At 33.8% G+C, this 24,256-nt stretch overlaps 1 protein-coding gene across 1 annotated transcript; it reads left to right on the top strand.

The window, feature by feature from the left end:
• Positions 1-15,628: 15,628 nt before the first annotated feature.
• Positions 15,629-17,562, top strand: LOC145822148 (uncharacterized). The gene is made up of 2 exons (XM_082918751.1): positions 15,629-16,467; positions 16,854-17,562. Exons 1-2 carry the CDS (start codon positions 15,629-15,631, stop codon positions 17,560-17,562), a joined length of 1,548 nt encoding a protein of 515 aa, XP_082774877.1.
• The last annotated feature ends 6,694 nt before the right edge of the window (positions 17,563-24,256 follow it).

Here is a 24,256-nt window from a genome sequence, read left to right as displayed (position 1 = left end):
TCAACCATGACCATATATTGGTTACAGTTAGTGTTGAAGAAGTAAAGTCATTGAAATCGAAGTACTAAAATAATATCTGCCAGAATTGTCAATTTTACTCCATGAATTGGAAAAAGACATGATTGGTTCTTTTAGTACTTCATTAAACAGTTGATTCGAAGGATGAAATTGTTCAATTCGAAGTTATGAGTTAGCTTTTAGAGATGAAAGGAAACAGAGTCAAACAGTGTTAAGTACAGAAAGACTTTGTTTATATTAAAGCCAAGATGATTACATTAAGTAACCCTATCTGGGTACAAATTCAAGCTCATAAAAATAAGGAATAGAATAAATAACAAGGTCATGAAATTTTGTCCAGCAATGGTCAATAAATTTCTGTTCTTTCTTTATTATTTCTTCTATCTCTTCTAAAGTTGATTGCATAAGCTGATGAGCTCTCACTTCATAATAGAGTTCTTCAGCCTTTGCTTCGAAAGCCTCTTCCCTCGATTTTTGTTCCAAGTCATCTATAACCAAACCATCCCAGTACACAGAATCTTTATTCCTGAAGTCATCGAACTCTTCGATGAAATTCTCTGCTTCATACTGGGCATGAATTCGAAGAGATAAAAGTTGATCCAGATTTTGGATAGTGATCTTAGAATTCTGATGCCAGTAGAGGAGCACTGGGAGTTGGTCCAAAAACAAATGGAGCTCTGCTTGAGCAAGAGGGTTGAGGACATGACCCCTAGTCAGGATATCACAAGCCCATTGAAAGTTCTTAAGAGGAATGTCAGCCTCAAGAACATTGAAGGGCAGGTGAGAGAAAGCCGCGAGCAAAAGTTGAGCTTGCTTTCGCTCGGCTGGAGAAGGGGGTGACGGAGGTTGGTAAGGTGGAAAGACTTTGTCTATTGGAAGGGCAAGTCTTAGTTTCTCTGTCCAGGAAAGGATGGGAGAAGGAGAAGATGGTTCTGCTTCAGAAGACAAAGGGGAAGGAACAGGTGTTTCTATCTCAGAAGATGCAGAAGAAGGTGTGGATGCTTCTATCATGGGAGATGGCTCGAGAGTAGGAGGAACAAAGGTATTAATATAATCAAGCCAATCAGAAGAACAAATCTTCGCCTTCTTGGCTAAGAATGAAGGGGTGTACCCTTGTGCTTCCTCTGGGCGCTGGGCAGGGTGTATTATCTTTGTAGGCATGGAAGAAGTATACCAAGCCACGAGCAGATTCTCCTCCAAGCTACGTCGAAGGTCAATAGGTACGTAAGGGTAGACCACTGAGCTTCGAGCGTAGGAGGGAAACTCCAAGGGGTCAGCAAACTCAACAAAATGGTGATTGATTCGCTCCCTTAAATCATAAGTCTCAGGAGTTGACCAGCTTGTCCAGCCAGAAGCCCCAGAGGATGAAGAGGTCACAGTTTCATCCCATGCAGAGGTCTGTGAAGAAGAGTTTCCTAGATCCATATTTGCAGCTTGTCGAAGCAAAGGCTTGAGGGTAGTTCGGTCAGAATACAAAGGGAGCTCAGGGGAAGAACTCCTTGTATCTGTAAGTTTATAAACCAAGGGATTAAAGGCAATGTGTTCATAGTCCAAAGGTTTATAATCTGCAAAAGCCTCCATTACCTGAATAGAGAAGGGCGTGTAAAGGTGGCTAATGAATGCGTGGAGATTCTTTCGAGGAGGAATAACATCACTCAAAGGCTCTTCATATGCTTGATCAGTAGTAAGGGAAGTTGATGCAGCCATAGCCTGTTCGAATACTAAGGTATTGGGATGTTCAACGAGTTAATGCAAATGAAATGGATGACGGTTGTATTTCCAGAATTTGGACTCCATACACGATCTAGAGGCGCGGGAAAACTGTAATCCACTAATATCACCAAGTATTGGGTATATTAGTGCGGGGGGTAATGTTGGCTACATATTTTGTAAAAGCCAGTTACAGTTCGACACGTGGCAGAGTAAGGGTAATAAAGGAAGGTTATTCAAGCCTTTAATCCTGATCGTACACGTGGCAATAAATATTGGTCCTCACATGATCTGAGTAACACTAGATCAATAACAGGATGCAAGATGACATATCTTCAAACGGTTACTCATATTCAAATTCCAGTACAAGAGGGAAGCTCAACTGCCAGTAATGGCGTAATGGAGCTACTTTTAAGGAAGCATGATCAGCGATCATGGAGGAGCAGTTCGACGGTTCGAAGTGCAGTTCGAAGGTCATCACTGACGAGTATAAATAGCAGGGCAGCCCCAGGAAAAAAGGACGGACTCAGATCATACAAATCAGTCATTTACTTCATATATTTTCTTTTCCAGTCTTTTACATTTCTAGTCTTTAAATACCTGTTCTTTAAATACCTGCACTTTAAATACCAGCACTGCACTTCGATTCATAGGAGTAGCTTCAAGTAGATTCAAGTAGATTGCTGTTGTAAACCTCTCTGAGGCTGAGTTCGGACCATTGTAAGTGTTCATTTTTATGAAATACTTCAATTGTTCTTCATATTACTGTTATTTTCTATTAACTTCTCCTAAATCAAGCCACCAGTAAAAGTCCTCTTCATTGAGGCTGAAAAGAACTAAAACACAATCGTCTGATAATTGGTTGGCAATCACAATTTCTGTAAGGACTGATTGATCCTTGCTGGCACGCTCACATTCACAAAAATACCCTTCGAAAAGCCAAAAAGCCAACAGTGCCCTAATATATTGGCTGGTTGAAGTTTCAACATAGGAACAAAATTACAAACATCTGCCACTAGAAGTTTCTTCTGATGACTGTTTCCCTTGACTTGTGAGTTCCAAGGAGTTGAGACGGTGTGCTTTGTTGTCTTTCTCAAACGGTGATGATGGTGCATGCGCAAGGGTTATACGACAATAGCTCATTATATGTATGTCCATACATCCCCTGTTTGGTGAATCGGTTCGGTTTGTTTTTTCCTTCCCTGTTTGCCCTCGTGTTTTTCTCAAGATGCAGAATCAAGCAGGTGATTCATACTGAGTAATGAATTGGTATTCAGAAATTATTTGGTTCTTATTTTCCAATTTGCAACTCACCGATTGTTTTACATATGATTTGCTTCAGCTGGCCAAGTGTATAGGATTATATATATACCTTCTGCTGTTGATATTGGTGCTATCTGCATCTGTAGCAAACAAAGTAACCGATATGCTCATCTTCTTTGTCTCTCTCTGTCTCTCTGTCTTTGTTATGATAAACATTCATGGGCTTATTTTATTGAGGTTGTGTTTGTTTTGTTATGAGATGACATGGCCACCATGTGTTTGCAAATATGTTCAACTAAGAGATTGAGATGTTTTGGCTTCCATACATTGGGCTTATTTTATTGATGCTGTGTTTGTTTTGTTATGAGATGATTGGTCCACCGTATATTTGCAAATATGTTTGACTAACAGATTGAGATATTTTGGTTTCCCTACATTGTTCACCATGTGTTTGATCAAATCCTAAGAAAAAATTAACAAAGCTACTGGCAGTGAAAGTTGTATATGACAATTGTTCTTTTGTGACCCATAAATTAATTGGTGATTGAAATTTTTCGGGATTAGGACTCGTGGTTTGAAGTATATGAATATAGTAGTGGCAAGAACAAGCTATTGGCAGTGAAAAGTGATTTCTCACATACACTTTAATTGGAGCAAAAAAAAAAAAAAAAGAAAATTCAAGTATGCAAACACTCTTTAAAAAGAGTGTTGCCAATCAACTAAGAAATAAGCAAAGGATGAAAAGCAACTTGAAAAACAAGTTCTGGACTTACAATTTAAAGTTGTTGAAAAATCCACTTAAAATCTACCTTGATGTTGAGAGGAAAAAAAAAAGTAGGAAAAAAAAAAACCCAGCAAACTAGGAAAACAAGAGCAGGGAAAAAAAAAAAAAAAGGCAAACCAAGATAAAAAAAAGAAAAAGGAAGCCCAACTTGACAATCAAAACAACTTATCCCAATGTCTAAATGGCCAATAAATATTTAAGCCTAGAAAATTGAGCATAAAACCATATCATGATGGTGGGACTTAATGAATGTAAATGAAATTATCTTACTAATTTGTCAATAACATATTTGTGACCAAATATGTACAAATTTGGAAGCGATGTGGTTGCACATATTGCTTTCACCTAAATAGCTCTACATTCCACAGTATTTGTTTTCCATCCAAGAAATAACCTTATTGGAAACAATATCAATTGAGATCCACCAATTAAAAATTGCCACTGATTTTGCTTAGATAGAAACACAAACTTTTAGTAGTTGATAACTAAGCTTTGGCAGCCAGCAACTTTTTACTTATGTGCACGAAGAACATTTCTCCAAACCTGATATAGCTCACCTAGATGAAGTTTTTATGCTTCTAGGAAAAGAAGAAAATCATAATGAACTTGAAAAATCATAATAGTTAAAATGTAGATGTAGTTTACATGTGATTTTAAGATTGGTATGATTTTGATTTGAATAGTTGAATTTTTCATTGAATTTAATGAAATGTGAATGGATAAAAAAAAAAATTCAAACACAATTGATTGGGAATGTGTAAAAATAAAGGGAATGGAATAATGTGAAATGTGAATGTGAATGGTTTAAAAAAAAAGAATAACGTGGAATGTGAATGGTTTGAGAACTAAATATTTGATAGGATAATTGAGAGAAAGATATCCTAAGAACTACAAGTATTCAAACATTTGAAAAACAACTTCATTCAAGAACACATAATGTTGAATAGAGCCCAAAAAAAAAAAAAAAAAAAAATCAAGTATGCAAACCTCTTTAAAAAGAGTCTTGCCAATCAACCAAGAAATAAGCAAAGAATGAGGAGGAAAAATAAAAAAAGAGGAGCAGGGAAAAAAAACACAGCTAACTAGGGGGAAAAAAGGGCAAACCAGGGGGAAAAAAAAGGAGGGGGGGAGGGGAGGGGAGGGGCAAACCAGCAACAAAAAGAGCAGGAAAAAAAAAACCCTCAACAAATTGATTTCTCACATGTACTTTCACTTTCATAAACTTCCTTAATTTATCAATCCAACTTTACAATCAAAACAGCTTATCCCAATGTCTAAGTGGCCAGCAAATATTTAAGCAAGGAAAATTGAGCCTAAAATTATATCATGATGTTTTTTATCTTACTAATTTGTCAATAACATATTTGTGACAAAATATGTCCAAATTTGGAGGTTATGTAGTTGCACATATTGCCTTCATCTAAATAGCTCTACACCTCACAGTATTTGTTTTCCATCCAAGACATAACCTTATTGTAAACAATATCAATTAAGATCCATCAATTAAAATTGGCCACTTATTTTGCTTAGACAGAAACACAAACTTTTAGTAGTTGACAACTAACCTTTGGCAGCCAGCAACTTTGTACTTATGAGCAGGAAGAACATTTATCTAAACCTGATTTAGTTCACCTAGATGATGTTTTTATGCTTCTAGGAAAAGAAGAAAATCATAATGAACTTTAGAAATCATAATAGTTAAAATTTAGATGTAATTTACATGTGATTTTAAGATTGCTATGATTTTGATTTGAACAGTTGAATTTTCTAAGATTGATTTGAGTAGTTGAAATTTTTCAAATTTTACTTTGAATGTGATTTTAGGATTTCCATAATTTATGATTCGAGAATGCGAAAATATCAAACTAAGAGAAATTTATGATTAGAAATTTGCTTTCTTAGTTAAAAAAATATGATTACAAATTTACCTTCTTAGAAATTTATCAAACACAAACATATTCAATTGCTACAAATCTATAACCCACATTATGGGGATATATTATCTGAGTACCAACACGTGGCAAGGTGACGCCGACGTGTCAGCCGAGGTGCCACGTGTCCTGGTCGTTATGCCGAGGTCATCTCGGTTAGGCCGAGGTTATCTCCAAAGATATCGAAATCCGAGATAAGGAGATAAGGGATAAGGGACAAGAGTCCTAGAATAAAGAGGAGACTTAGCCAAGATAAGGATAAAGCTCTTAGGGAGTTTATCTTTATCTCTTGAGGAGTCCAAAGTAAGTACTGAACAGGAATCCATAGAAGTTAAGCTTCTATTGGGATTAGGATTGAGGTAGCTATAAAAGAGAGGCACCCCCATGGGTCTAAGATATGCTTTATATGCTCAAGCTAGAAAGTTTAGCACTATTGATTATATTTGAGAGATATTGAGTACTGACTTGATCGTCGGAGTACCCCCGGGTGGCGAACCGCCACCGAAGTCTTCCCTTTCTGTTGTAGGTTAGTCAGGTGCCATCTATTCTGTCGGTGCTCTCTAGCTGGATACTAAGCTTGCAGTGTGGTTAGAAAATCACTCACACAATTTGGTACCGTCTGTGGGAAAGAAAGGAGAATAGATGGCCATCACTGTACAAGATCAACGTATCAGAAACGACGAGTTTAGCAAAGATGGAGAATGTGTCGACATAAACAGAGTGAAGACCCTTCCAGAAAGGACGCAAAGACAGGGGGCATGAGTGCTCCCAAGGAGATGACATTCAAGTATAGAAAAACTCAGCCCAAGTGAGCAGATCCCGGATTCCAGATCCTGGATCCCGGATCTCAGAAGACAAGATCTTGGCTTAAATAAATAGGTCCGAGAAGACAAGAACTCAGCCTAAGTGAGCAGATCCCGGATTCCAGATCCTGGATCCCGGATCCCAGAAGGCATGGTCTCGGCCTAGATGAGTAGGTTCGAGAAGACAAGAGCTCAGCCTAAGTGAGCAAATCCCGGATTCCAGATCCTGGATCCCAGATCCCAGAAGGCATGATCTCGGCCTAGATGAGTAGGTTCGAGAAGACAAGAGCTCAGCCTAAGTGAGCAGATCTCGGATTCCAGATCCTGGATCCCGGATCCCAGAAGGCATGATCTCGGCCTAGATGAGTAGGTCCGAGAAGAGAAGAGCTCAAACTAAGAGAACAGATCCAAGATTCCAGCAGACAAGACCTCGGCACTTAAGCCCGAGAAGAGAAGAGCTCAGTGAGCAGATCTCAGATCCCAGAAGATAAAAAGAAAACATACAAGGTCAGACTGCAGTTAGCCAGGTTGAAGACCTTTTATAAGGTCCATAAAAGAGCATGTGAAAGCCATGCAGGGGGAAAATAGAAGAGAGATTATTGTTTAACACTTGTTGAAATTTGTAGTAATTTACAAGTTGAAGTTAAACCGAGATTATTGTTTAACACTTGTTGAAATTTGTAGCAATTTACAAGTTGAAGTTAAACCGACATAATGTTTAACACTTGTTGAAGTTTGTAGCAATTTACAAGTTGAAGTTAAACTGAGATTATTGTTTAACACTTGTTGAAATTTGTAGCAATTTACAAGTTGAAGTTAAACCGACATAATGTTTAACATTTGTTGAAATTTGTAGCAATTTACAAGTTGAAGTTAAACTGAGATTATTGTTTAACACTTGTTGAAATTTGTAGCAATTTACAAGTTGAAGTTAGCCAAGATAATGTTTAACACTTGTTGAAATTTATAGCAATTTACAAGTTGAAGTTAAACTGAGATTATTGTTTAACACTTGTTGAAATTTGTAGCAATTTACAAGTTGAAGTTAAACCGAGATAATGTTTAACACTTGTTGAAATTTATAGCAATTTACAAGTTGAAATTAAACCGAGATGATGTTTAACGCTTGTTGAAACTTGAGAAAAGTTTACAAGCAGAGTTAAACCGAGATGATGTTTAACGTTTGTTAAAACTTGAGAAAAGTTTACAAGTTGAAATTAAGCCGAGATAATGTTTAACACTTGTTTAAATTTGAGAAAAGTTTGCAAGTTGAAGTTAAACCGAAACGAAGATTAACACTTGTTGAAATTCTGAGAGAATTTACAAGTTGAAGTTAAGTCGGAAAAAAAGATTGGTTTAAACACCTGTAGAAATTTTTGATAAAAATTTACAAGTTAAGCCAAGGTTATGTTGAAAGAAGTATCTACATACTTGCCGGGATTACCATATTGCCAAGACTTTGAAGAAATTTGAAGACAGAAGTCTTGCTAAAAGTGGAGTATTAAGTTGTAAATAAACACTTATGAAAATATTATTTTAAGTGTTAAGCCAAGGCTGGGAAAAACTGATTTGTGGGTGCAACTGAGGTATTACACCCCGAGGAGATTGCACAGTTAGAGTGTACTTTGAAGACATGGAAATTATTAAGCATACAAGAGTAAAAAGAAGAACACATCGGCTTGAAAGGGTCAGTGCAACTTATGTTTACATTAGTAGACAGGAAGAAGGAATAAGCAAGGAATGTTAACACTTGTTGAAATTTTTAGCAATTTACAAGTTTGTTATAGCCGAGATTACACCGGAAGACATTTTCAAAATATAATCATCCAAGATGACCAACTAGCTTGTTAAAAACTTAGAAAGTCGGGAAAGGAGAAACATGTATAAAAGAAGGCAAGTACAAATAAGGAAGCAACACTTGAAGAGCACACTTGTAGAAATAAAATACCGAGGTTATGTTGATCCGAGGTGTCCACCTGATGATAATTCCGAAGTGATGCCTATCCGAGGTGTACTACCCCGAAGTGATTTGCATAATATATTCGAAAAAATTTAAAAAAATTCTAAGTATGGAAAAGCATACAGGCAGTCAGTAGAAAAAAACATTCAACATTCAGAAAAACACAAACGTGCATTAAAAAAGGCACTTCGACCTGGTAAAGTGATTCCTTGTTCAAGATCAAAGCAGTAGCACATCGGCCAACGACAGACATTTTTCAGAAGCAAAAAGGTTATATATGCAAAAAAAACAAAAGTACAAAAATGAAGACCCTAAGAACGAGGGACTAAAGTAAGAACGTCGGAATGATCTGCTTCAATAGTTGGCAGTGGTTCAGCCTCGACAATCAGTTGGGGGAGCTTCTTTACCATTATCTCGGCATCAATTGCAAAAAAGGAACGTGGTTCTAAGACTATATAGAAAACAGAAACGAAGGCAAGAATTTGGAAATACAACAAGAAAAACAAGAAGAGAAAATTCAGAATCAAGAAGACAACAAAGTTCAAGAATAAAGCCAAGTGCACAAGCACTAAGTAAGTATGTGAAGAACAAGAAAGTAATGACCCAGACACGATGCTAGCAACAAAAAACGGATATGGTAAGAACAGTGCCAGACATTCAAACAATAAACAATTCAAAACTTGAAGACAGGCGAAAATAGAAGGTAACAGATGGCAAATAAATAGATTCGAAGTAAAACAAAAGAGTTATGAAAGATTGAGCTTAAAAGCAAGTAAAGAATAACTGAATTACCAAGTGAAATGAACGCCGATATGAAAATCGCCGGAGTCAAATAGATGACTGGAAATCAGGAGCCCACCAGAGAGTGTGAATGGAGCAGTTGCAAAGCTCTTGAAGTTTACGAATTAATGGAACCGGAACCTCGGTTAGGAGGTGCGATCTCAAGCAACTTGGAAAGTATGAAACTGGATACTTGACACAAGTGGACAGTAAAGTCCAGGGAACCTTGAGATCGGCGAATTTGATCTCGGACAGAAGGGCACAGATGGACGAACAATGTAGGTTCCATTACCTCAGAATGTCGAGGTAATAGAACCTAGGGGGCAGTTGTGGGGATATATTATCTGAGTACCAACATATGGCAAGGTGACGCCGATGTGTCAGCCGAGGTGCCACGTGTCCTGGTCGTTATGCCGAGGTCATCTCAGTTAGGCCGAGGCTATCTCTGAAGATATCGGAATACGAGATAAGCGGATAAGGGATAAGGGACAAAAGTCCTAGAATAAAGAGGAGACTTAGCCAAGATAAGGATAAAGCTCTTAGGAAGTTTATTTTTATCTCTTGAGGAGTCCAAAGTAAGTACTGAATAAGAATCTATAGAAGTCAGGCTTCTATTGGGATTAGGATTGAGGTAACTATAAAAGAGAGGCACCTCCATGAGTCTAAGATATGCTTTTTATGCTCAAGCTAGAAAGTTTAGCACTATTGATTATCTTTGAGAGATATTGAGTACTGACTTGATCGTCGGAGTACCCCCGGGTGGCGAACCACCATCAGAGTCTTCCCTTTCTGTTGCAAGTTAGTCAGGTGTCATCTATTCTGCCGGTGCTCTCCAGCTGGATACTAAGATTGCAGTGTGGTCAGAAAATCACTCACACACACATATAAATCACAAAAAAAACAATATGAAGCAAACTAATGAAAGACGTGCAATCTTAGACACTAAAAAGCCATATAAGTTATTGTTTAATTGTTAACTAACATTGTCTAAGGCTCTTCTTCAACTTCATGGGCATTAGAAATGGAGCTAATCACAAAATAGAATTTTTACTCACCTGAACAAGACCATTTTGATAGCGAACACTACTTGAAAGAGGAAATTAAAAACCAACACTGTCATCCAAACTCTGACCGACAATGATGTGATACTATTTTAAAGTGGAAAAGAAATTTAAAAAAAAAAACATGAGAAAACTTACTATACCACCAACACACCAAAAATTAAACACAAAAAATGAAAAACATAGAGCTATTTGAATCTCATATGAACATTTATTTATTTCCCCAAGGAAAGGAAGAAAGAAGTTTGAAATCTTGTGTCAAAAACTACAGTGTCATTGAACCCTCATCCAATCCATCAATGCCATACTTGATAGGAAAATGGCTCTGAGATTTAGCTATATCAAATATTAATGAGTAGAATGCCTAGAAAATTAAGATGCTATTGATCACTTATTCGACTTGATGGTGTATACTCAAAAAACTAACATAAACTTAACTGTTAGGTTATAACACAAAGATGAACATGAATATGGTCTCACCAATGCAAATAATGAATTTCTCAAATTTATAATTAACCACATTTGTAAAATAGAATTAATATATCAAAATTAAAATCAAAGGATAAAGAATAGCTCTACACTCCAGAGTATTTGTTTTCCATCTAAGACATAACCATATTGTAAACAATATCAATTGAGATCCACCAATTAAAATTTGCTAGTGATTTTTGCTTAGATAGAAACACAAACTTTTAGTAGTTGATAACTAACGTTTGGCAGCCAACAAATTTTTGCTTATGAGCAGGAAGAACATTTATCTAAACCTGATTTAGTTCACGTAGATGAATGATTTTGATTTGAATAGTTGAATTTTTTAAGATTGATTTGAGCAGTTAAATTTTTTCAAATTTTACTTTAAATGTGATTTTAGGATTTTAATAATTTATGATTAGAGAGTGCCAAAATATCAAATGAGGAAATCTTGTGTCAAAAACTACAGTGTCATTGAACTCTCATCCAATCCATCAATGCCATGCTTGATAGGAAAATGGTTCTGAGATTTAGCTCTATCAAGTATTAATGAGTAAAATGCCCAGGAAATTAAGATGCTATTGATCACTTATTCGACTTGATGGTGTATGCTCAAAAAATTAACATAAAGTTAACCGTTTGGTTATAACGTTTGTGCATTACTGTCTTTCGTGCCTATGATATGAACATGAATGCAATTGAATGTGATTTTAGGATTTCAATAATTTAAGATTTTATTTTGAATGTGATTTTAGGATTTCAATAATATATTAATAGAAAATGCCAAAATATCAAACAAGGAAAAATAATAGGAAAGCAAGTAATCTATAGAAGCAAGGCAAGAAATAATAGCGATTGAACCATTAGTACCGAAAGGGTTTGGTCAATTCCAAGAAATTTACCTTCTTAGATTGCAAAGTTGTAACACTTTTTCCATAGTTCAGATATACTCACCCACTATTTTAAAGTGGAAAAGAAATAATAATAAATAAATAAAATAACTTAAAAAAAAGAGAAACCAGAAATTTGTACAGCTTACAAAAAACACCTGAGTTTTAAATATTATGTAAAACATGAGAAAGCTTAGTCTACCGCCAACACACCAAAAATTAAACACAAAAAATGAAAAAAACACAGAGCTATTTCAACCTCATATGAACATTTATTTATTTTCCCAAAGAGAGGAAAAAAGAAGCTTGAAATCTTGTGTCAAGAACTACAGTGCAATTGAATCCTCATCCAATCCATCAATGCCATACTTGATAGGAGAATGGCCAGAAAATTATTAATCTGTAGAATGCCCAGAAAATTAAGATCCTATTGATCAGTTATTCAACTTGATGGTGTATGCTCAAAAAATTAACATAACTCACAAATACGACAAAGAAAAAATATTTCTAACTTCTGACACTTTCCTGAGTTAGTCCTAAGAATTCTTGCTACTGCTATTTTCATATTGATTGAAATACAAGTCCTAATCCTTTTTTTTATCAAAATATATATATATATATATAATTCCTAATCCCTAAACATTTCAATCCCAAATAATTTCTGGGTCACAAAAGAATAAAGAATGGCACTAGATGAACATGAATATGGTCTTGCTAATGAAAATAATGTACTCCTCAAATTTATAATCAACCACAATTGTAAAACAGAATTAATATATCAAATTAACATTAAAGCATAAAGAATAAATTGTTTACAAAGACATCCATAAATATATAGACAACAAGCATGGGGACAGAAGCTTGGATTTTTTTGAACAAGTGAATGAACCTTACCCAAGAGTTGAGTGACTGAATTTGCAATAGTAAGAATTAGAAGGAAAAGTTCAGACAGACTTGCTAAACAATTACTAAAGAAATCAAAAAAAGGCTTGAATTATCAAGTTCACAAATCCAAAAAAAAAAAAAAAAGGGCAAGGTAACCACATAGAAGAAATAATAAGAAACCAAGTAATCCAAAGAGGCAGGATAAAAAAAAAAAAAAAAAGGCCTTGAAAATCTACTTAGAAAGAAAAGTTCAAAAAATACAAGTCCAAAATTATGAGTTCCAACCAAAGAAAAAAAAATTATGACCAAAAGAAAATCAAATTAAACCACAAAAAAAATATTAAATTCATTGAACCATTTCTACAGACCAACATGAATATTGTACTATTCCTGAGTTAGTCTTAAGAATTTTTGCTACTGCTATTTTCATATTGATTGAAATATAATTCCTAATTTTTTATTTATCAAAACAAATATATATATAATTCCTAATCCCTAAACATTTCAATCCCAAACAATTTTTGAGTCACAAAAGAATGAAAAACAACTCAAAAATGAACATGAATTACTAAGAATGAATGTTGTATGAATATGATAGTATGTATACATTACATAAAGAAAGTTACATGCAACTAAATATTTCTCTTTCTTCTATTTTTCGATTGCTTCTCTGGTTTTTTAAAATGCTTATCCCACATAGTTAACAAAGCTTTTGCGTTATCTAAATAATCTTACCGAAATCTTTTATTTCAAAGGTGGTTTGTTAGACTAAACCTTGCTTGCATTCATGATCGCTTTTTCATCAAAAGGTTAGTTATGTATATTTGTGATAATATATATATATATATATATAATTTTTGAATTTCTGCTTTATAGTTTGTCAATAAATGATGCATTTGAACTTCAATATTATTAGAAAATATGATACAATAAAAACATTGTTGTCTTTTTTGTATTTATGCAAGCATGAGTGATTTTCAACAAAACAAAATAAAACGTGATATCGATGAACAAACAGGTACGTTTAAACTTAAAATACTCATAGCCTTGTCACAACATAAGTAATAACCAAATATAATTTTCCAACTTGTCGACGTGAAAAGAATCGAGAACGTCAGTGTGCATATTATGCACGATTAATGGATGAGCAAAAAAAACAAAGGGCGCAACATCAAAAAAAAAATCGTGCAAAAGCTAAATCACAATTAACAGTAAACAATGGTAAAATTATTCAATCTATAGCCACAAAAAAAAATCCAAAAATTCTAATGTCCAAATCTTACCACTATGAACCTATTAATTCTTTTTAACTTTCGTGCGAAACATTGTTTAGATACCACCTCAACATCAAGTAATACAAGCACAAGTGGCATTCATGCAATTCCTTCAAGTGCTACAATCCAAAATGTTATTGTAGTATCTCCCTCTCTAACTGGTAAGTTTGTCAGATATCACCTGAAAAAATTTATTCATTTGATTGTCCAAAAAAAATATGTATATCTTAAATATTCAACTTACGTGTTTGACAACTTTATTATCTTTTTACGAGATTAGGTGGCTCATCCTTGCAAAAAGCCACTCCAACCCAGTTGCAAGAACACCATTCACAATTGGTGCTGCAAACATGTTAGCAAAACCAACACCGAAGCATAAGCATCCAATATTTTGTCACAAATTGACAAATATTTTATAATAAATGTACTGACATAATATTTTTATTGTCATGGAAGGCCCTTGAACAACTCGAAGAATTTATCATAGCTTTTCAATTCCACCATCCAAAGCTTCTTCTCTTCCCAAGACATCATCTTGCCGATTTTATCAAGCAAAACTTTTTGCATACGAACCTAGAGGACCATGTTGTGAGAAAGACAATATACAACTTGCTACTAATCATCCACCTGAAGCTCTATATGAATTGCTAACTACTCCCAACGATGATGCCCAACATTTTCGAACTAATATTCGTACATACAATAATCTTTTTGCTTTACCTATATGGGTGTCAAACTTGATACTAATGTAACAAGAAAACAAAAGGACATATATACTTTTTGAGCTCAAGGACAAATATATCATTATATCAATTCCTTGGAATCACCAATACAACTCCAAAATAACTTCAACTTTATTTCTTCGATACTGATCATGAATTACGACATCGTTGCCAAGTTTCCCCTCAGCTACGCCCAACTATTAGTCAAACAATTATGAATATATTGTCACAAAATCCTTATGTTCAATTCTTGCATAGCTTAAGAGATATTGACATTGATGAAGAACAAAGCATTGTCATTCGCACGAACCCCAACTTAGATCAAAGAACATACAATGTACCTACTGCTTCACAAGTTGCAGCTATTTGGGTCAAAGAAGAAACTGCAAGTAACAAAACTTGTGACATTATTGTACATCGAAAATCAGGTGGTAGCCAAAGAGTTTTGCATTACTATGGTTGTTATGATCCTCTCCAATATCCACTATTATTTCCTTATGGCGAAATTGGATGACATTGTGGTGTAAGAAAAAAAAAACAATAGCATATCAAAAAAATCTGCTACAAAGAATTCTGACTCAATGTTTTTGCCAACAATTTCATCAGAGTTTTGGGGTGTACAAAAACAAGGTAAATTACAAATAATTCAAATCAAAATGTATGCCTCCAAAATATAGAATTATCTACTGCTACAAAATTTACTAACTAATAAAACTTATGTTCATTATTTGTTATCGAGTGCAGCATCCTAATTACCGGCGATTTCTCAGCCACCAATTTCATGTCGCGCGTACTATTGCTACCTCTTGCAAATTAGATCAACAAATCCTTCTATCTTACTACATTTTGGCCAATTATTACAATAATTTATTGTTGACATGTACTTTAAGATTGAAAGTACTTGACTAGATTACATACGAGCAAACTAAGATACTATTCGGGCTGACTTTTATCAAGGAATTGCAGATAGTGTAACACTAGGCAAAACGAAGGCATCAAATGTAGGTCGCCGAGTTGTTCTTCCAGTATCATTTATTGGTGGCCCAAGGGATATGATGTGAAGCTATTTAGATACTATGACTTTAGTTCAACGATATGGAAAACCTAATATATTCCTGACAATGACATGCAACTCTTCTTGGCCCGAAATCAAAGTTGAATTAAATCCTATAGAAAAAGCTCAAAATAGACCAGATCTTATTGCTTGTATTTTTCATGCCAAAATAGCTGAGCTAAAATTTGAAATTATCGAAAAAGAACTTTTTGGACCTGTAATTGCTTACACATATGTCATTGAGTATCAAAAGCATGGACTTCCTCATATCCACTTTCTCATTCTAAAAAGACATGCGAAGATATTAAATCCTGATGAATATGACAAATATATCTCTGCGAAAATTCCTGACAAAAACATAAATCCACATTTATACAATGTAGTTGTAAAACATATGATGCATGGCCCATGTGGAATTCTAAATCCACACAATGTAGATATGAACAAAAAACATGAATGCAAGAACAAATATCTTAGAGAATTTTCAAAAGTGACAAAAAGTGGCGAAATCTCTTATCCAACTTATTATAAAAGAAACTCTGGAATAGTTGTCAATGTTCGTGGATCTCTTTCAGATAATCAATGGGTTGCTCTTTATAATCCATACTTACTTGCTAAATTCGATTGCCATATTAATGTCGAAATCTGCTCAACAATAAAAGCAGTAAAATATATTTACAAATATATATACAAAGGTCATGATCGTGTTGCTTTTCAACTTGTTGCAAATGAGAGCGAAACTTTAGTTAATGAAATCACCACATTTCGAAATGGTCGTTGGATATCTCCACCAAAAGCCGCATGGCATATTTTCAAATTTCCGTTAAATGATATTTCGCTATCTGTAATAGCCCTCAAATTGTACTTACCAAACATGCAATCAATAACTTTTCGACAACATGAAAACCTATACAACATTTTAAATTCAGAACATGCCTCAAAAACAATGCTCATAAAATATTTCTCAACAAATAGTTCAAGCTCACATGCTCGACAATTGTTATATTGCGAATTTCCTGAACATTATGTTTGGAACAATCAAAGCAAACATTGGAAACCTGGGAAAAAACACAGAACAATTGGTTGAGTTGTAGCAGCTAACCCTTCAAAAGGAGAGTGTTATTTTTTACGAATACTTCTAACACATATTAAAGGAGCTACGAGTTTCACAAACTTGCGTACCATTAATGGAATAACATACAATTCCTTTAGAGAAGCCGCTGAAAAATATGGCTTACTTGAAAAAGATATGCTACTGAAGAATGCCTAACTGAAGCAAGCACCTTCCAAATGCCATTCGCTTTGCGCTGCTTGTTCACCACATTGTTAGTGTTCTGTGAGTCTAACAACCCAAGAACATTATGCGATAAATTTTATGACAATTTATCAGAAGATTATAAGCAAATGCCACATCTAACAAATGATCAAATACAAAGCCACACTCTTAACCACATTGCCAATTTCATTGAATCAATGGGCAAAAAAATTAGTGATTATGATCTTCCAGCATATAACAAAGCTTATATTCTTGTAGAAAAAACAAGCAAAGATATTGAAGTTGAACTAAACATACCAATATCTGATGAAGATCCTGCCACCATAAATCTATTAAACAATGAACAACGAATAACATATAACATCATTATGCATCATATCACCGAAAAAATTAGCGGATGCTTCTTTATTGATGGCCCTGGTGGTATAAGAAAGAATTTCTTATATAAAGCATTATTGACTACATTACGATCCAAAGGATTAATAGTGCTAGCAACAGCAAGTACTGGCATTGCAGCTTCTAATCTTCCAGGTGGCTGTACTGCCCATTCTCGCTTTAAAATCCCCCTAGATGCAGACAATTACTCTGGTTGTAATGTCAGCAAACAAAGTTCTTTAGCCATTCTTATTCGAAAAGCAAAATTGATTATTTGGGATGAAGCATCCATGTCTAAAAGATAAAGTATTGAAGCTTTTGAAAGTATGCTTCGTGACATATGCTCTAATGAAAACCGTTTTGCTGACAAAGTTGTAATCTTTGGTGGCGATTTTCACCAAGTCTTACCAATTACTCCTCGAGCTACACGCAAAGAATGCATTAATAATAGTTTAGTGGAATCAGTATTGTGGCCGAATTTTCATATTCTTCATCTCACATAAAATATTCGAGCCTTGCATGACCCACAATTTTGCGATTCCTTCTACAAGTAAGCAATGACAATGAAACAAATACAAATGAGGAAATTATTACCATACTTGAAGATATGCTTGCTACCATTGAAGATGAAACCAATCCTACACAAAATCTAATACATTTAGTTTATCCAAATTTTGAAAAAAATGCTACCGACTTTACATACTTAACATCACGTGCTATTTTAACTCCAAAAAATGAATTTGTCGACGAAATGAAATCAATTCAATTTTGATCAATAAATTTCCAGGCAAGCTACACACATATACTAGCTTTGACAAGCCAACATAAGACAATCAACACAGTTGTCAACCAGAATTCCTTCATACTTTAACCCCAAATGGGATGCCACCTCATGAATTACATTTAAAAGAACATTGTCCAATCATGCTCCTTCGAAGCATAGATTCATTTGCTGGAATGTGCAATGGTGTCCAGCTCATATAAATCCCTAAAATCTAATGTCATCCACGCAAAAATTGTAACAGGCTGTTTTCATTCCTAGAATCCCACTACAACCAGCAAAAACAGAATACTTCTCATTCCCATTCGAACGAAAACAATTCCCAGTGCGATCTTGCTTTGCAATGAAAATTAACAAATCTCAACAAACATTAGGCAATGTAGGCATATATCTTCCTCAAACTGTTTTTCACATGACCAATTATATGTCGCGCTTTCTCGAGCACAACGTAGTACCAACGTAACTGTTCTAATCAAATCTCTTAACATAATTAGTAAGTAAATATTTATACTTCAAATTTTATTTTAGGTAATCCAATTTGATTATAATATAAAAAAATGTACTTTAGTGTCAGCTAGAATGAGTCGCTGAATTGTTGTGCCAGATTTGGGAGTATGTGGTGCTTGCTTTCTACCACACGAAGTTGAGCTTTCCAAGTTCTTGTACGATCTGTCAACTGGTTTATTGTCATGATGTTGTTTGCCATTTCTATTGGAGAAAGATAATGAATTAGTAATTTCTTTTGAGCCATATTTGTGTGCAATGCAATGTGTATACCTGTAATTTTTTTTAAGGAAATCTTTGTACACAACATTTCTTGTTTGGTTATGTGAATGATATGTTTCTGTTTTATTGGTGTTTGTTAGTGCAATAGACAAATTATGCACACTATCTGCTTGACAAAATGTCTAACTAGCTGCCTGATTAAGATTTATTTATTAGTTTGCAATAAGATTTCTCTTCAATTATATACACATATAGCTACTTTCAAATAGTTTTTTCTTTTCTTTTATTTTTTTTGATAGCCATTACAAGTTCTGTCTATCTCTAATAATGTCTGAATATCCAAGTTCTTTATCCGCATGTCCATATAAACATCAGTCATTAGTGGATTAAAGAAACAAAACATCACTCCTAATTTTTATTTCTCATTGAATGATTTATCGTTAAATTTTACACGACATGTGAGTCTATGCATTATATGTCAAAATTTTCATGATATAGTATACAAAAAAGAGTAAAAAATAGTTGGTATTATGAATTAATTCACTTGGTATTCCTAATCTCATATGAATAAATATAACCTATTTATAAAAGAACGAAAGCAAGCAGGTTGAATCTAATGCATCAAATTCTTCTTTTTGCTCTTTATCCTGATAGATAATGGCAATTTCATCTCTTGCCTATATCTCTATCTCTATTGAAATAGGCAAATCATGTGTTTGCTTATGGTCTATCCATGTGTCCTAGTAGATGCACCACAAGCCATAACCGCTGGAGTAGCCAGCCACAAGTTCACATGCGCCCAACGCTGGTCAGCTAAATGGCGTTGCAATTCTGTTTATGAAGAGGTAGATGTCTTTGTTCAGTGTCCTTAGTAGTAGAATAACAGGAGAGCTACTTTCGACTGTGGCTATGGCTGTGTCGATTTGAACTAAATCACCGTCTTTGCTGTCTTGCAGAGATGAAGATAGGTAAACAATGAGACATAAATACTCTTTGTTTTGTGATAGTTTTTATCTTGCTACAATCTGGCATGTAATCTTTTTGGCTTGTTGCTTGTTTGTCTTCTATGGACATATGGATACCTGAATTGTATGTTTTTGTTTTATTGGTGTTTGTTAGTGCAATAGACAAATTATGCACACTATCTGCTTGACAAAATGTCTAACTAGCTGCCTGATTAAGATTTATTTATTAGTTTGCAATAAGATTTCTCTTCAATTATATACACATATAGCTACTTTCAAATAGTTTTTTCTTTTCTTTTCTTTTTTTTTGATAGCCATTACAAGTTCTGTCTATCTCTAATAATGTCTGAATATCCAAGTGTTGTATTTGCATGTCCATATAAACATCAATCATTAGTGGATTAAAGAAACAAAACATCACACCTAATTTCTATTTCTCATTGAATGATTTATTGTTAAATTTCACACGACATGTGAGTTTATGCATTATATGTCAAAATTTTCATGATATAGTATACAAAAAAGAGTAAAAGATAGTTGGTATTATGAATTAATTCACATGGTATTCCTAATCTCATATAAACTAATAGAACTATTCAATGTGGAAACTTCATGAGGCATATATGTGAAAATGTCTCACATATTGTCATAGAATTTAACACATGTTATCCAAATATTAAGTTCGGTGACATTTCAAGTGAATTAATGAAATTATATTACACTACGGAAAACGTGAAAATATTATATCAATTGTCTTTCACGGATTTTTGTATCTGTAACTTTTCATGTTGTAGTGATGCATATAGCGATAAAAGAAAACAAAAATTAGTTAATATTAATTCACCCATGGCATGTACTTACATTTGATAGTAAACATGAATAACCATTTATTTAGAGTAATGAAATCCACACTCCCAAGATAGACAGAACTTGCAATGGCTATCAAAAAAAAATAAAAGAAAAGAAAAAACTATTTGAAAGTAACTATATGTCTATATAATTGAAAAGAAATCTTATTGCAAACTAATAGATAAATCTTAATCAGGCAGCTAGTTAGACATTTTGTCAAGCAGATAGTGTGCATAATTTGTCTATTGCACTAACAAACACCAATAAAACAGAAACATATAAATCAGGTATCCATATGTCCATAGAAGACAAACAAGCAACAAGCCAAAAAGATTACATGCCAGATTGTAACAAGATAAAAACAATCACAGAACAAAGAGTATTTATATCTCATTGTTTACCTATCTTCGTCTCTGCAGGATAGTGAAGACGGTGATTTAGTTCAAATCGACACAGCCATAGCCACAGTAGAAGGTAGCTCTCCTGTTATTCTACTGCTAAGGACACCGAACAAAGACATCTAACGAAATAACATTCATTGATAATAATAAATGATAATTTTATGTAGAATATATGTAGATTTATTTAGGAAGTAGTAATAGTAAAGAAAACTTGAGAATGGAATGATCATTTTATTTCAATTGTATTTTATTGAACAAAAAACTACTTAGGAGTTGGATCCCACTAAATTTTTATTCCTTAAGATATTTTTTTAACTTTTCCCTTATGATAAAATTTTCTTATTAGTTTTGTTCGCTTCATTTTTTCAAACATGCGTTCATCCAATATTTGATTGCATATTTCATGTTTGATGAAAGCTATGTGATTTTTCTTCATTTTCATACTTGCTTTTTAATTGAAAATAAAAATGGTCCATATACTATGATCTTCCAAAGTACAAATAATTATTATTATTACTGTTGAACATATTAGGATATTCTCCAATTGAAATTTGAAGAGTTAAATTATTAGATGATATTTTAAAAAAAATTGTCCCAATATGACATTTTTAGTCATATGACATTGTTTACCTATATTTTTAGAAACTAAATTTTTAAAATAAGATATATAAATAGATGAAATAAGAATACTAATAGTTGTTATATATATAAACTTGATTAATTGACAGATTCAATGCTTTGAGCACCTTGATATTCAGAAGAATATCAACAACTGTATAACTAAGAATGCAACTGTGTGTTTTCACATATGAAACTAACTTATGACAGCATGACATGGAAACTCATAGGCAACATCCGAAGAAGAAGACAAAATTTCGAAGATTGCAAAATCACCTTCATTCGTAGAGAAGGCAACTTTGTAGCAGACACATTGTGCAACCACATCAAGGGAAAATATGACAACTTCAAATACGATGACAAAACTTTACCACACAAAATTAAAAATATTGTACAGCAAGAAAGGTAAGGATATATCTATACGCATTGTTTATAATCACTCTAACACAGAGTACATCTTCTTCTTCTTACCTTTTGTAAACAAATCTCCACTGTACATATCCACTATAATGTATGAATTAGGTAAAGACAATGTTAGTTAACAATTAAACAATAACTTATATGGCTTTTTTGTGTCTAAGATTGCGTACCTTTCATTTGTTTATTTCGTAGTGTTTTTGTTGTGATTTATATATGGGTTATAAATTTAAAGCAATTGAATATGCTTGTGTTTATAAATATATTTATATGAGAAATTATAAGCATGTTTAGTTTATCTCTCAAAATATGTTTTTGGAGAAAAAAAATTTCAACACGTTTAGTTGAACATTTTAGAGAAAAAAAATTCAAAATTATTTTTCTGTCTACTACACATCAATCAATTACTTTTTCTCTCATACCCATCTATTCAACTATAAAAAAATATCAAATCATCCAAAATTTCAAAACTCCAAAACTATTTTCAAAATATTTAACCAAACAAATTTTCAAATTTTCTAAACTCTTTCAAAAAAGTTATTTTGCAAATAATATCTTCTTTGAAACTTAGCTACCTATGTTGAGTATACATGTTGGCTTAGCCAACCAAAAGCCACCATGATTTTTCACTAAAGTTACCATTGTTCGGTACACATATGTCTAGATATTTGGTTTTTAATTGATATATTTTGTAAAAAACAAGGGGTGGTTTGGCTTGTTTTCAAGGAAAAAAAAATTATTGAAAATTTTGAAATTAATTTGATAAAAATAAATATCAAAAAAAATATTTTGAAAAAATGAATTTTGACCTCCCAAAAGATAAAATTATAAAAGTGATAAGTATTTTTAATTTTTTTATTTATTTCACCAAATTATTTTTTAGTTAAAAATATTGAAATAAGCTTTTAAAAATCAAATCAAACATGGGCAAAGTGAATATGCATGGGCTGGATTTATTTGGTTCTAATTTTTTTTGAGTGGTTAACACAATGAAAAAATTAGTAATTGCTTTGGTTAAACCCATTCAACCTAATCACTCAAGCAAGCAACAATTGAACAACAACGCTCAAACAAGGTCACATATTTTGATGGTTAAACCATCTGTCAAATAAGACAATCTAATATGTAATTTTCTGATTTGCAATTGTTTTTAGGATAAAGTACCAGGGACTTATTATTCATTAAGTCATATTGATAAATTTATTAGTCTCTCTTATTTGTATGAATAAATTTATAGTGATAAATTTGCCAATAAGACATGTAGGTAAATTAGTCCAGTTAATATGTCTGATTGGTAAGTATTTTTTTTTTTTTTCCCTTCTATATAGAGATGATACTTAATTTGAATTTAACGCTCTCAAATCAATTTTTTTTTTTTTTATCTAATCAAGTCTATTTGTAGATTGATATTACGACTTTAAAATTATCTAAATATATCTTAATAATACTGTGTGAGTGATTTTCCGACCACACTGCCCACTTAGTAACCAGCTGGAGAGCACTGGCAGAATAGATGGCACCTGACTGACCTGCAACAGAAATATAAGAATCCCGCGGTGGTTTCGACCACCCGGGGGCACTCCGACGATCAAGTCAGTATATCTCTCAAAGATAAATCAAGTACTAAACTCACAAGCTTGAGTATCAAAAGCATACCTTAGTCCCATGGGGGTGCCTCTCTTTTATAGCCAATACAATCCTAGTCCCAATAGGAGCCTGGCCCTAATGGACTTAGAATTACTGCTAATCTGGGACTCTCAGTGGGATTAGGATAAACTCTCTAAGAGTCTCATCTTTACCAAAACTGAAGTCTTCTCCATTCTAGGACTCTTGTCCCTCAGCCAGGTTGAGTTTCCTTTTCATTCTAGGACTCTTGTCCCTTATCCACTTATCTCGGATTCCGATATCTTCGGAGATAACCTCGGCCACGACCAGGACACGTGGCACCTCGGCTGACACGTCGGCGTCACCTTGCCACGTGTTGGTACTCAGAAAATATATCCCCACAACTACCCCCTAGGTTCTATTACCTCGTCATTCTGAGGTGATGGAACCTACACTGTTCGTTCATCTGTGCCCCTCTGTCCGAGATCAAACTCGCCGACCTCAAAGTTCCCTGGACTTTACTATCCACTAGTGTCAAGAATCAAGTTTCATGCTTTCCAAGCTACTTGAAATTGTACCTCCTAGCCGAGGTTCTGGTTCCATTAATTCGTAAACTCCAAGAACCTTGCAACTGCTC

The sequence above is a fragment of the Camellia sinensis genome, chromosome 3, assembly GCF_055761805.1.
Source record: "Camellia sinensis isolate YWXY chromosome 3, ASM5576180v1, whole genome shotgun sequence".
In the NCBI taxonomy this organism is placed as follows: Eukaryota; Viridiplantae; Streptophyta; class Magnoliopsida; order Ericales; family Theaceae; genus Camellia; species Camellia sinensis.
The sequence above is the reverse complement of the archived record's forward strand: the minus strand, read 5'-3'. Positions and strand labels throughout refer to the sequence as shown.